The sequence below is a fragment of the Ambystoma mexicanum genome, chromosome 4q (assembly GCF_040938575.1).
Source record: "Ambystoma mexicanum isolate Mex_15411 chromosome 4q, UKY_AmexF1_1, whole genome shotgun sequence".
Lineage (NCBI taxonomy): Eukaryota > Metazoa > Chordata > Amphibia > Caudata > Ambystomatidae > Ambystoma > Ambystoma mexicanum.
Window position 1 is genome coordinate 71205142 of NC_090928.1, and position 12571 is coordinate 71217712.

The 12571-nt window shown below is 48.9% G+C and overlaps 1 protein-coding gene across 1 annotated transcript in view; it reads right to left on the reverse strand.

Annotated features, from left to right (window-relative positions):
- Positions 1-2443: 2443 nt before the first annotated feature.
- RNF146 (ring finger protein 146) overlaps positions 2444-12571 on the reverse strand; it is a 127596-nt gene continuing 117468 nt past the window's right edge. Inside the window, exon 3 of the mRNA XM_069607502.1 lies at positions 2444-4137. Coding sequence (XP_069463603.1) covers positions 3078-4136 — 1059 coding nt within the window. The 5' untranslated portion in view covers position 4137 and the 3' untranslated portion in view covers positions 2444-3077. The remainder of the gene's footprint in view (positions 4138-12571) is intronic.

Below are 12571 nucleotides of genomic sequence, written 5' to 3' on the forward strand. Positions count from 1 at the left end.
TTTTACCTACACTTCATTGGAAGATTTAAAGTGCTCACGTGCTCCGAGAACCTGTTTAACCTTTTTCCTTCCTTTAACCTTTCCTTTCTACAACCTCAGAAATACAAAAAGTACTAAAGTGATATATGAATGCCATTACTGTCTTTATACTTCTTCACTTTTGCTTAAACATCTCTTATTACTTGTAACACTTTGTCTCTGGACATGTAAATGTTTGGCTTCTTTGGCTAAAGATAGTGTGCAGGGGACGCAAGTTTATTTTCCATGGTATATTCAACAATCCATGTGCAAGGGCGGTCTTCTCTCCACCACACCTGTATCATCTGTTAACAGTTGACTTTTAGTATATTTTAGGTGTGCATTGGGCAGGACATTTAATCCTCATTCAATATTGCAATGTTGAGAAAGACTTCTCTGTCCTTCCCCGCAGGGATGTGCTTTGTGGCCATTGCCATAACTTCCCATAGAGCGCAGGATCATTTAGCCAGGACACAAGTAGCGTTAACTGCTTTCCATACCTTGCTCCCTGCCTGCCGAAGACACTTTCTTACCCAGGGTGTCAAATTTTGTATTATACCTGTCCAATGCAATTGTGGGATATGCAGCTCCCATAGAGGTTGAAGTTGCCGCTTGAACTACCAAACTCACTGGGCTTTGGCATTTGGAAAGATTAAGTTATTTGACAGCCAGATTAGTATCTGGCTTATTCCAGTTGTGCAGAACTGGATTTCTTACTGCTGTGTGAAATGGAAAAAATGAATCCTTTGGAGGACCCTTGTCAACGATGTCCGTGAAGTCATCCTTCTCAAGCTCCACAGCATGTCTACCCCAGCCTAGGTACTCAACCTTTGACATGACTGACCTGTAAGAAATATCAGTATGCCCAAACCCCTCTGGTATTCCAAACTATCTCTGGAGAAGTGCCTAGGCCACTTGCATCCTTCAGGGTGTCCACCAGGTCCCTCATTCTCAATTCCTCTGAGATGACTTCTTCTTGAGCATTAGGAGTACCATACTCCAGCCTAAATAGAGGACTTTTTTCTCCTCTCCCCCCCCATCATCCTCATAGTTGGAGCTCATGGACTTGAAATAGTCCTTTGTCAGTGGCTTAAATGCACTTGACAAACCGAGATGAGGAATGCGGATGGCTTTGACAATATAGACGAAGGGATCGATGTAGATACCTTCGACAGAGCAGGAAAGGGAGGCGTTTGCTTTGATTTCACCTCAGGTGTTGATCCTTTGATTCTACTCAAGGAACCTTCGAGGTCTTTCTGTCCAGACTCTAAGGTGCCCGAACAGGACAAGATTTAGACGTCAGCTGATACTGCCTTCGTGAACACCTCCAACATTTTCAGTCGGAATTCAGATAAACTCGGCTGTTGAAGCCGACTTACTTTGGAAACTTACCAGTTTATCGGGTGAAGAGTCTGAAGACCGTGACCGATGGCGTTGCATCCTGGATTTCCTAGAGGACAAAGCATCTCGAGACCTAGACTTCTTTGCATATTTACTGCGCTTCTTGGCCCTGTGAGGTAAAACCCCCCTCCGCCCTCTCTGGCCCTGTGAGGTAAAACCCCCCTCCGCCCTCTCTGGCCCTGTGATGTAAACCCCCCCCCCACCCCCAAACTGGGCAAAGGCCTACTCAGTGCAAGTTTTACCTTACGCTCTTTTAAGGCCTTATAGATTGACACGAGCCACAGTTGTCAACCTTATTGCTTGTTTCCAAGCACCAGAGACATATACAGTGCAGGTCTGATTGACATTTCAACCCGCAATCCGAAAATCTCAAACCCGGTTTTCAGGGTAGACATCAACTCAGTAACGCAATTGGAAAAATAAATAAATAAATAAAACGCAGCGGCGAGTGAACCGTTTTGAAGAATGCTGTGTGGAAAAACGGAACTGAGGCAAACGGGCGCAGTGCGTGCTATTTATACAAACGTAGTCACGGTTGAGAACGGATGGAGGCCGCAGAGGGACACGAGGTAGACGACACACAGAGTCCTCAGCTGTAAAAAAGCTTTTCAGAGCTGCAAGCAGGATATCGGAGAATATCAAAGATGAGGAATACATGGGAGGACACAATCTATTAAAAGCATGGATTTCAAAAAGATCTGATTTTGGAGTTAAAATATAACTTATCAGCTTTTACAAATGGACATTATTATTTACTACTAAACTAAAATAGAAAGTACAACTCCCATGTTATCCAGAGCCCCAAGTCAAATACATGTCTCCTTGGATCAAAGCATGAGGGGAAAATACACTTTTGTGAACAATGTTGCTGCAGGTTTTGCTGACAAATTCAGTGTTGCTTCATCCCCTTCCTAACTCACTGTTCAATGTTTGAAATGATACTCTTTGGTAGCTCAATGATTGCAATTAGGTTAGCCACTCTAAAAACAGAAACTATCTTTCAAGTCAAAATAAGCCAAATTGCTCCTGACTAAATGAAGTCTTTATTAAATTATAAACCTTGTAACGAAACAAGACCGCGCAAAGAGACATCAAACAAAAAGACACAGGGTCAAGACTTCAAAGTCAATGAAAAGATCCAGAATTATGAAGAGAGAACTACTTGCAGCAACAGAACAATATGCCTTTTCCATTTTAATGTTTACATTTCTTTGCTGCAAGGAGAAGCTGAAATGGTTACCGTTTACCTATTAAAAAACACATCATTACTCCAAACTCACAACTATGCCTCACGTTTTTTTTACCATCTACCCTTTCCCCAACCACTGCACGCTGTTATTTGGTTTTAGTGTCCTTTCATATACCAACCCATGCAGAATGAATTAAGACATATCAACAGTAGAATAATGGGGATGGTCTAGTATTCATGCTGGGAAACATTGATACAAAGTATTTAAAAAGGTTACTAGGAGTCTGAAAACATTAAGAAATATAAGAACATCTACATCTAGTTTCTTACATTTAAATAGCCTTCTAGCTGAAAAGGGTCAGACACTTTAGGCAAGGGGCAATGTTTCCATGCCTTTACAAATCACAGCTAGTTTTGAGTGCAATGCTAATGAGAGTAGGCATTTTACACAATTCTGGTTGTAAGAGTCTCAGACTTCCGTCACTGTGCACTCGCCATCCGGTCTTCTAGATCTCACAGTGGTTCCTGCATGAACACCACCTGTGCCACCTCTATCTTCTACTGATTGATTGGAATTTGAATACAATGGTCTCTGAGGTGCTGTTAACACAGGAGGTTGGCGGTCAGCCGAAGCATCCTCACTATCGCTGCTAGCATCGGATTCAGTTTCCTCCAAGGAAGAGTCTGGAAGTGGCCCTCTTCCAGATGATTCATCTATGTCCTCTTCACTTTCGCCTCTATGATTCCAGTTAGTAGGTCTGTTAGAATTTATTTGCAAGCGGGAAAAAGAGGTTTCTATTGACGTGGCTGGATCATCAGAGGGTGTCACTGGACTTGTGGGCTGACCACCCATGGGGGTGAGGGGCCTAACAGAGGCTGCAGCCAACACTGGTTGAACTGATGTGGCTCCCTGTGCCAATGCACTGTCTGCTCCATCTGCTGAACTTTCTCTTGCTAAACTGAGAGATGTAGGTTCACAGTCTAATCGAAGACCAGCAACTCCTTTTTTAGGAATGTCTGAAATGTCCCTCTTGATTTTGCGACGCCTTCCATGCTCGTTACGCCGATACTGAACCATGTTTTCTAGGTCTGCTACATATAAAAATCCAGCAATCAACATTTCAGTGTTCTTTTTGCCTTTAGCAAAAGCATCTTCTAGCTCCCGACTTGTACGCTCGTCATATTGCCACCAACCATTTCTGCCCTCGTAATACCATGCATGTTCTCCATTTCCCCTGCTTGCGGCTTTCAGTTCTTCTGGGGACAATAAGGTTGGCTTATCAAGGAAGTCCTCAGGTATCTCTTGTCGGCAGAGAGCACATCGCTTTCCCAGCCAGGAAGCTCCCTTCACACAAAGATAGCAAAATACATGTTTACATGGCAGACTGACGGGGTGCACACATGTCTGGAGGCAAATAGCACATTCTGGAACAGTCATAGAAGGAGCAGCATTAGAACAAGACTCAACCAGTTTCCTGCCCGAGGGAAGCATATTTAGTGAATGATCAATTTCTCCACAGCCAGCCATCCTACAGAAAAAATAAGTAAAAAGTGCAACATTAGTACAAATGAATTCAATACTTATTACACAGTAAAGAGTTATAATATGAATAAATATAATTCAGACAGGACTACCCAAACTATTCATGTTTAATTATTTACCTATAAAAGGAATGTTTCTCTACCTTTCTGATGGATTAGTCATTCCTACCGCAGAGTCAGTTATCTTACATTAGTCTTCTCCAGCGCCAGCTGTCTTTAGAAATGTTTTCATCCACTAGGATTGGATGGTGGGACGGGGTGGGCTTGGACAGCTCAGCTCTGGTTCAGGGCTCCAGCATGCATGAACTCAGCCTCGCTCAATGACCCCAGTACTGCTTTTTTACAGTAGCACTATCGGAAGGTATAACTTATCACCAAGAGGAGCAGGCTGGGAGGGCAAGGAGGAATATGTGGGAGGAAGGGCCAATTACAGAGAGGCAAATCATTTGTTCTAATGGATTCCTTCCTCCCACAGATTTCATATTTTAGATGATATGCCCTTAGTGCTACAGATCATGGATGAGAGTAAGAATCCCCCCCCCCCCTACACCAGGCAACTCTTGTCGACCAAAACAAGTATCTTGTCCAGACAATGATGCCATACAATGCTTGACAAACGTGTGCAGGGAAGCCCACGTAGTAGCCTGAAAAGCCCCAATGCAAAGCAGCAGTAGCTTCCACGCACCTGGTCGAATGGTCTTCGAGGCCATCAAGCACATCTTTCCTGCTTAGATCAGAGCACTCCTAAATACAAAGGACAGTCCGCCTGGACAGGCACTAGCATACCTCATAAAGATGGTAGGACGACCATGAAGGTCTGGTTATTCGAACAATAAGTTTAATTTACTTTATACCGGTTTGCAGTCTCGTCTCTTTTTGCTGTCGGAGGACAGTGATTTGTTGTAAAGTCATAAAGCCAAGGCAGCAGCAGCAATGCACTGTAGGAATGATAGCAAAATGGGTACACTAGAAAAGAATACATTGCTGTGCCTTCTGGAAACAGCGAGCTTCTAATAAATCTGGTTCAGTTACTGCTGGTAATTGTAATTATTTTTAAATAAGTATTACTGGATTATCCAGTTACAAAAGTGTTAGTGATAGCATTCACCAACAGAAAGCTTGAAATACATTTTTTATCAAAGAAATCGAGTCTCACTATTCCTCTCGGCTCTTTACATTGTAAAATAAATTTGCTAAATGATTTGAGCCACAATGACTGAATTGTTCTGTTTGGTGCTATTTTACCATTGTTTGAACATAGGGGGCCAGTCAAGTAAGCCTCAAACTTAGTGGAATGCGGCTGAGAACTTGATCAAAATAGTCCTGCAATTTCTTACATTAAAAGTAGCAATTCATATTTACAAAACCTTGTTCATTTCTCATTTTGCAATTATAAACAAGCGCCAACAATTAAAGCTACGAGCCAACCATAAAAAAAGTCACCAGACACCTCAGTCCTTTACGTACACACAGCACACCATTTCTTATTTGCCAATAGTTAAATATTACTGGCCAATAACTACTTTAACACCCTGAACGATACCACTAGACACAAGTTTGGCATGGAACTTAACAGCCCAACATGCAATGCAAAGTGGACCAATGCTCCATTAATGTAAGAAACCTCCAAAAATATCTATAGGAATATATAAATGGAGTAGAATATACCTCAAGCCTCAACTTTGAACTAGCAAAATATGTTACTTGGCATTACATTTTACAAGTGATAGAATCGCTCCAAGATGGGTGGTTGCATTTTTAACTGCAACAAGTAGCATATTGCGTGCTTGGACACAATATATTCTTGGCTCGTCCGTTTACAAGGAAGGGACTGGACACTGGTAAGTAAAAGTTCTTGTAGCACAGACTTGTGATGCTTTCCTTCAGAAAGATGACATCTGATGTCCCTAAGAATGATATATGCCCTCTATAGACTATACGAAGGAAGACACATTGTTAAAAGGAACGCCAATGTCTGTGCCTGACCTTTCTATACTGTCACTTGTAAAAAGTTAGTTTTGAGTTGGTTAATAGGAACATCCAATATCAGTGCAACAAAACTGTAGTACAATGCCAGGGAAAAGAAGCTTTGTCAATAATGTTCCAGTGGGGCCTTTAATCAGTGCGGGTAAAGAGGCATTCTAATTGACACTGGTTAGTCAATTCTAATGACCAAGGAACAAGTTACTTACCTGTAACTGTTGTTCTCCAGCATGGGTCTGGCATGGATTCACATGCTCATGAATATTCCCTGTCGTCAGGCTGGGAATCCTCAGTAAAAGAAAAAACAGTTTCACTTTTTCATTTATAAACTGTCTTTCTCCTATAAACCAATCACTGAGCTCTGGGTCACACTGCCCCCAGCCAATGACTGCCCTCTCCCTAAGCCCCTCCTCTGGCAGCCATCTTCAGATTTGTTAGCACGTAAAGTGGCAGTATGACCAAGAGCCGCCGCAGAGGGGCAGGAGGGAGGGTTTGCATGCCAGACCCATGCTGGAGAACAGTTACAGTTAAGTAACTTGTTCCTTCTCCAGCATGGTCTGGCATGGATTCACATGCTCATGAATGCATAGCAGTACATACATACATACATACATACATACATACATACATACCCACGGGAGGTGGCCAAAGTTCAAAAGAAGCAATTACCGCCTCACCAGGCTCACCTTCACGCGACAGGTTGCGTAGCACTGCTTGGCTGACTCCGGACTCCTCCCTGGAATCCCTGTCCACGCAGTAGAATTTCCTAAAGGTGTGTGTAGAACTCCACGTAGGAGCCCTGCAAAAGTACTGCAGGGGTACACCAGACAGGAACGCAGTCATAGCAGCGATCGCTCTGGTAGACTGGGCTCTTGGACGGCCATGGAGGGGTCTGTTAGCCAACCAGTGACAATGAGTGATGCAGCTGGAGAGCCACCTGGAGATGTCACAAAAAGCTGAGAAGTCTTCCGGAAAACTTTGTGCGGGCCACTCAGAACTAAAGCATTCTAGTCACATCCAGCGAGTGGAAAATCCTTTCGGCCGGCGACAAAGGCATCAGAAGAAAACACAGGCAACACCAAGGGTTCAGCAAGATGAAATTCCGATGGAACCTTGGGCATGAAGGAGGGATAAGTCTGCAGCACCACACTTGTCTCATGGAAAGTCAAATAGGGCCACTTACAGGACAGGGCCCGGATTTCACCCAGTCTCCTGGCAGAGGTGATGGCCACAAGGACAGCGGTCTTCCAAGAAACGAACTTCAGAGTAGCCGGATTCATAGGTTCGAAGGAAGCCCCCTCCCACCCCCCAGCCCCTCTGATGAGCCTAGTTAATACCACATTGTGTTCCCACGGCGGGGACGACCGAAACAGTCCTTTAATGAACTCCTTCACTAGATGTGACCAAAGAGAAGACCGTCCCAGAAACTTGGTGTAGTGGGAGATAGCTGCCAGATGCACTTTGATGGAGGCGTGAGCCAACCCCGATTTAGCCAACTAGAGGTATGTAAGGACTTGGGGGCCGTGACCATCACAGGGTTAAAGGCCTGCAACCAGCACCAAAGTCGCGAAACGCTGCCATTTGTGCCCATGGCATTAAGAGTCGACAACGCCCTGGCAAGGACCTCCCTGCAGTCCGCCGGCAGCTCATACCCACCGAACCCTAATGCTGCAGGAGCCAGGCCTTCAGGTTCAGTACGTGGTGCAGGATTGCACCCCCTTCCCTGGCGAACAGATCCACGATCACTGGTAGCTTGACTGGAGGTGCAGTCGACATGCTGAGAAGGTGCGGGTGCCAGATCTGCCTCGCCCACGCTGGTGCGACTAGGATCCTCCTGCCCGGACACCATCTGAATTGACTAATGACTCGTAGTAGAGTAGAGGGAATGCGCACAGGAACAGGTCTTTCCACAGGAAGGAGAATGTGTCCCCCATGCTCCACGGCTGGGAGAACTTGCTGGCGAACCTCTGGCACTTGGTGTTAGTCACCGTCGCAAAGAGATCGATCTGGGGTCTGCCCCACCTGAGGAGGAGGCTGTCCACTTGATCCTGCCGAAACACCCACTCATGGCAACAGAACTGCTCCTTGTTGAGTCAGCAACAGTGTTACTCTTACGTTCCGTCCCCTTTCCTACATACTGTATGGGTGTCACTCGTGAGGGACAGGAGACAGAACCTTTCACCAGAAAAAATGTTCTCCCCTTTAAATTTAGAGGCGTGCGCGGGGGTGCAGCCCTGGGAGCATGTGCTCGCCTGACTCCGCCCACTGGCGCCACTCCTCAGTCCCCTTTTCCGCATCGACAGGAACAGGCTGAATTCACCAGCACTCCTGGTTTGGCTTTGCCCATGCAATTCCACGCACGGATACTTCTTCTTTCTTAGTCATTCAGGTACTCGGTCCTCAGGTGTCACGCTCCTCCCTGGCACATGATTCTACAGGGTTCAGCAGGTGTCCATCCTGCGACAGGCTGTGTGCAACTTCAGACCCCCGCCCCCCCACACCCCATTGCTGTCAGTCTATTTTGCCTTAGACCCGACCACGGCTGGCAAGCTCGTGGTCTCTGAAGACAGACTAGCCAGGTAGAGGGAGCTCTTCCAGAATTTGCCTCCAGAGGACCGGAAGGACTTTGTCAATCATCGATCCAGGCCCAAGGTATAGGGCCACTCTTTTCCAGCGCACCCCGCAAGGGACACTCCTTCCAAGGACTCGCCCGCGAAGGTGGAACCGCTCAGGTTCTCATACCAGCACAAATACCGAGGCCAAGTCAGCTTCCGACCGGTAGGCCGAGGGGTGAGTGGATCCTTCCATTGTCAGTGGTGAGGGACCGCAAGGTTCTATTACCTGGGTTACTCCTAAGGGGCAACGCCCTAGTACCGGCATCATGTCAGAGAGGGCGCCTTCACGCAGCACTACCTGCAGCTCTGCCGAGGGCAATACGACTTTCAGGTCACAGCCTGAAGTGCAGGATAGACCTTTTGTTCCAACGCCAAGTGTCTTGGACGGGGCTGGTTTCAGCAAGACAGGCACCACGACTTCGGCACGTGGCCCGCAGCTCGACAAAATGGCTGCCGCGACAGACAAGATGGCTGCTCATCCGATACCCCCCTCTTGCGGAGCGGGAGGAGAAAAGAGTCACAAGGTGAGACTGGTGTCAGCCAGGTGCGTGGCCTACAGTTTGTCCATCAGCAGCGCAGGGCAGGGCAGGTTTCCCCTGCACCCCAGGCAAAGTGTGCCCCGGCCCCAGCTGCCCTTGACCACTCCGTCAAGAACACCTGCCACCTCTTCAGCCTCCGAAGACAGGTTCTTCTAAAGTTTCCTAGGACTGATGCGAAATCCCCAGATGGGGCCATCGGGGACATGCTTCCCTCAGGTCACACCATCGGCACCCAGTCATTCCTCCAATGGCTCTGGTGCCACAGCCCAACACAGACGCTGTTGCCCCAGCCCGCTCCTCAGATTCCAGCTTCCCTGCCTCACACAGTACAGGCAGTTCCACACCAGCCTCCGCAGCAGCCACTGGCTCCACTTGGCAGGCCATGGTGCCCAGCACTCCTCCACCAGCTCTGGAACAACTCCCCCCACACTCCAACACCCCCCCCGCACTCCCCCGAGCCTGGCAGACATGGACAAGGAGGAGGACCTTGCCATCTTCAGCCAGGGCCTTCCATGAACGCCTTGCAGGTTTGGCAGAGTATTTGGACCTTCCTCAGCCCGAGGTTGAGCAGCCTAAGGAGGGGGTCTTCGCAGAAGTCCTCACCCTAATACCCCCCTACCAAAACAGGGCTCCCGATGCAGAAAGACAGTTGCCGTAGCCAAGAAGGGGTGGCTCAAGCCACACTCGGCCCAGCCTGTCACTCGCCACCAAGTACAGGCAGTTGGAGGGGTACACACTCTTGCTTTCGGCGCATCCTCAACTGCACTCTACCAAGCCTCAGTCATCCTCGGCCACCCAGTCCTCGACGCTGCTAGGCGGCGTACGGGAAGAAGCTGTACTCTAACGCCTCTGTGATCCTTCTGCAGGCAAACGCAGATGCCATGTTGGCAGCCGCTAACCAAGGGCTCTGGCGGAAAATTGCAGACTTCCTCCCTACCTCCCAGAACATCCGACACAGAGCCAAGAGCGCTTCAATGCGGGACTAGGAGAATCCAGGCTGGTACCGCAGGACGTTAGGAGTCCACCATGGCCCACTTAGATACCTCTGCCCGGGCCATCTGCATTGCGACATGAGAAGGACAGCCTTGCTCCAGGCTGCTAACTTTAATCCCGATGTTTAGGAACCCATATTGGACCTTCCCTTCGAGAGCAGTGACCTCTTTCACATCTATCTATTCTTACAAGGGCCACACCTAAGAGCTTCACCTGGTCGCAGCTACAATCCGACAAGGGGCGGGCGTTTGGCGGGTTCAGTGGCTTTCAAGAACGGACAACTGAACCCTTCTCAGTCAGCATTGAAGGAAACTAGGGTGGGGGTGGAGGGGCAAGGGTTTTTTCCAATCCCCCCCCCCACCTCCGCAACAGCCTCAGAGGGGGAAAAAAAAGCAGGACACGCCCCGACAGGTCCACGTGTCTCTGGGGGGGGGGGGGGGGTAGGCTTGCCTTTCACATGCAATTTTGGCACCAGAATTTTTCGGACCCCTAGATCCTCTCTAGTCTGCTCAGGGTACCGCCTGCCGGTACCTTCCTCTCCTCCCTCCTCCCATCCTCTCCCACAAATTGGGACAGCAACTCTGCTGGCGGAGACCCGGTCGCTCATCGAGGGCCAGGCTGTGGAAAAGGTCCCAACCTCCCAGTGAGGCTTGGGCTTTTATTCCAGGATTTTCGCCATACAGAAGAACCAGGCTGGCCTGAGAGTTGTGTTGGCATTTTCCACCCACAATCCCTCCCTCCCTCTGCAAAAAAATCAGGATGGTTATGCCAGCTCTTATTGCAGAAAAACTGGACATGGGAGACTGGATGTGCTCCCTGGATCTGAAGAACGCTTACCTACACGTCCAGATTTGGCAGCTGCATCGTTCCTTACTGTGCTTCAGGATCATTGGCTTCCGTTTCCAATACACAGTGTTACCTTTCGGCGTCAACTCAGCTCAGCTCCCAGGGTATTTACCAAGTTGATGAAGGCAGTGGCAGCATTCCTTAGGGCCCAGGGCCACCACGTCCCCCATACCTGGATGACTGGCTCGTCCGGGCCACCTCTCCGGAAGCGGTTCAGCATATTGCCTCCACACTGAAAAACACTCTCCACGACCTGGGGATCACCATCAATCTCAAGAAGTCTCAGCTGCAACCCGCTCAGAGCCAAACCTTCTTGGGCCTCATATGGGACACAAGCTCTGTGAGTCTTTCCCTCGGAGGACAAGATTGCAGCCATCAAGAGACCTACAGCCTGTGACCTCTGCTTGGTGGTACCAACAGCTACAGGGGCTTATGGCAGCGGTCCTTTTGGCCGTGTCCCACACAAGACTCAGGATGCAGAGATTACAGCTGCACATCGCAGCCTCATGGAATCAGGAGAAGGGCTCCCAAGATGAGCCAGTCAACAGTCCGCCCTTTTTCCTCTCTGACCTCAACTGGTGGTTTGTAGATTTCAACCGGAGGCAAGGCAAGCCCTTCCGGCAGCCGGCCCCTCAGGTCACAGTTACTAGGGACTTGAAGGCCATAGGGTTCGCTCTCAAGGCCTTTCTCCCTCTTATCAAGGGCAAACAGTTCTTATCCAGACAGACAACTCCACCAGCATGTATTATATCAACTTAGCAGTTGGCATGTGGGAAAGGGCTCTGGAGAACGACATTTACCTCATGGCTGTCCACCTCCCGGGGGAATCCAATCTGGAAGCGGACAGGCTCAGCAGACTGGGGGCGGACAATTACGAGTGGCAATTGAATGACCTGGTACTGAAGGAGATCTTCCTCGGGTGGGGCATCCCCGGGTGGATCTATTTGCCTCCCGGGACAACAGGCAATGCCAACAGTTTGCCTCCTGGCAGGGGCAGGGCTCTGGCTCCCTGGGCGACGGCATATGCCTTCCCACCCACACCCCTAGCCCACAGGGTGATCTGCAAGATAAATTCCGGCACCTCAGCATAATTTTGATAGATCGCTGGTGGCCGGCTAGACTGTGGTTCTCCGAGTTACTCAGCCTTTCGGACAGACCACCCATTCACCTACTGCTGGGCCCAGCTCCCCTCCTGGCCCGACGGGGGGTGGGGGGTGGGGGCTAGGGGGTAGGGTCATCCACCCTGCTCCTCTCAGGCTAGCCTTCGCAGATTGGCTCCTGAGCAGGTCACGCTGAATCACTTAAGCCTATCTCACGCTACCCTAGAGATCATCCGGGGCACTAGAAGCAAGGCTACTAGGAGCCAATATAAGAAAATGGTCAAGCCACATCTGGTGGGCCTCCACAGGCTTTACGCCTGTAATGAAGCCACAACCAGTGTGAGA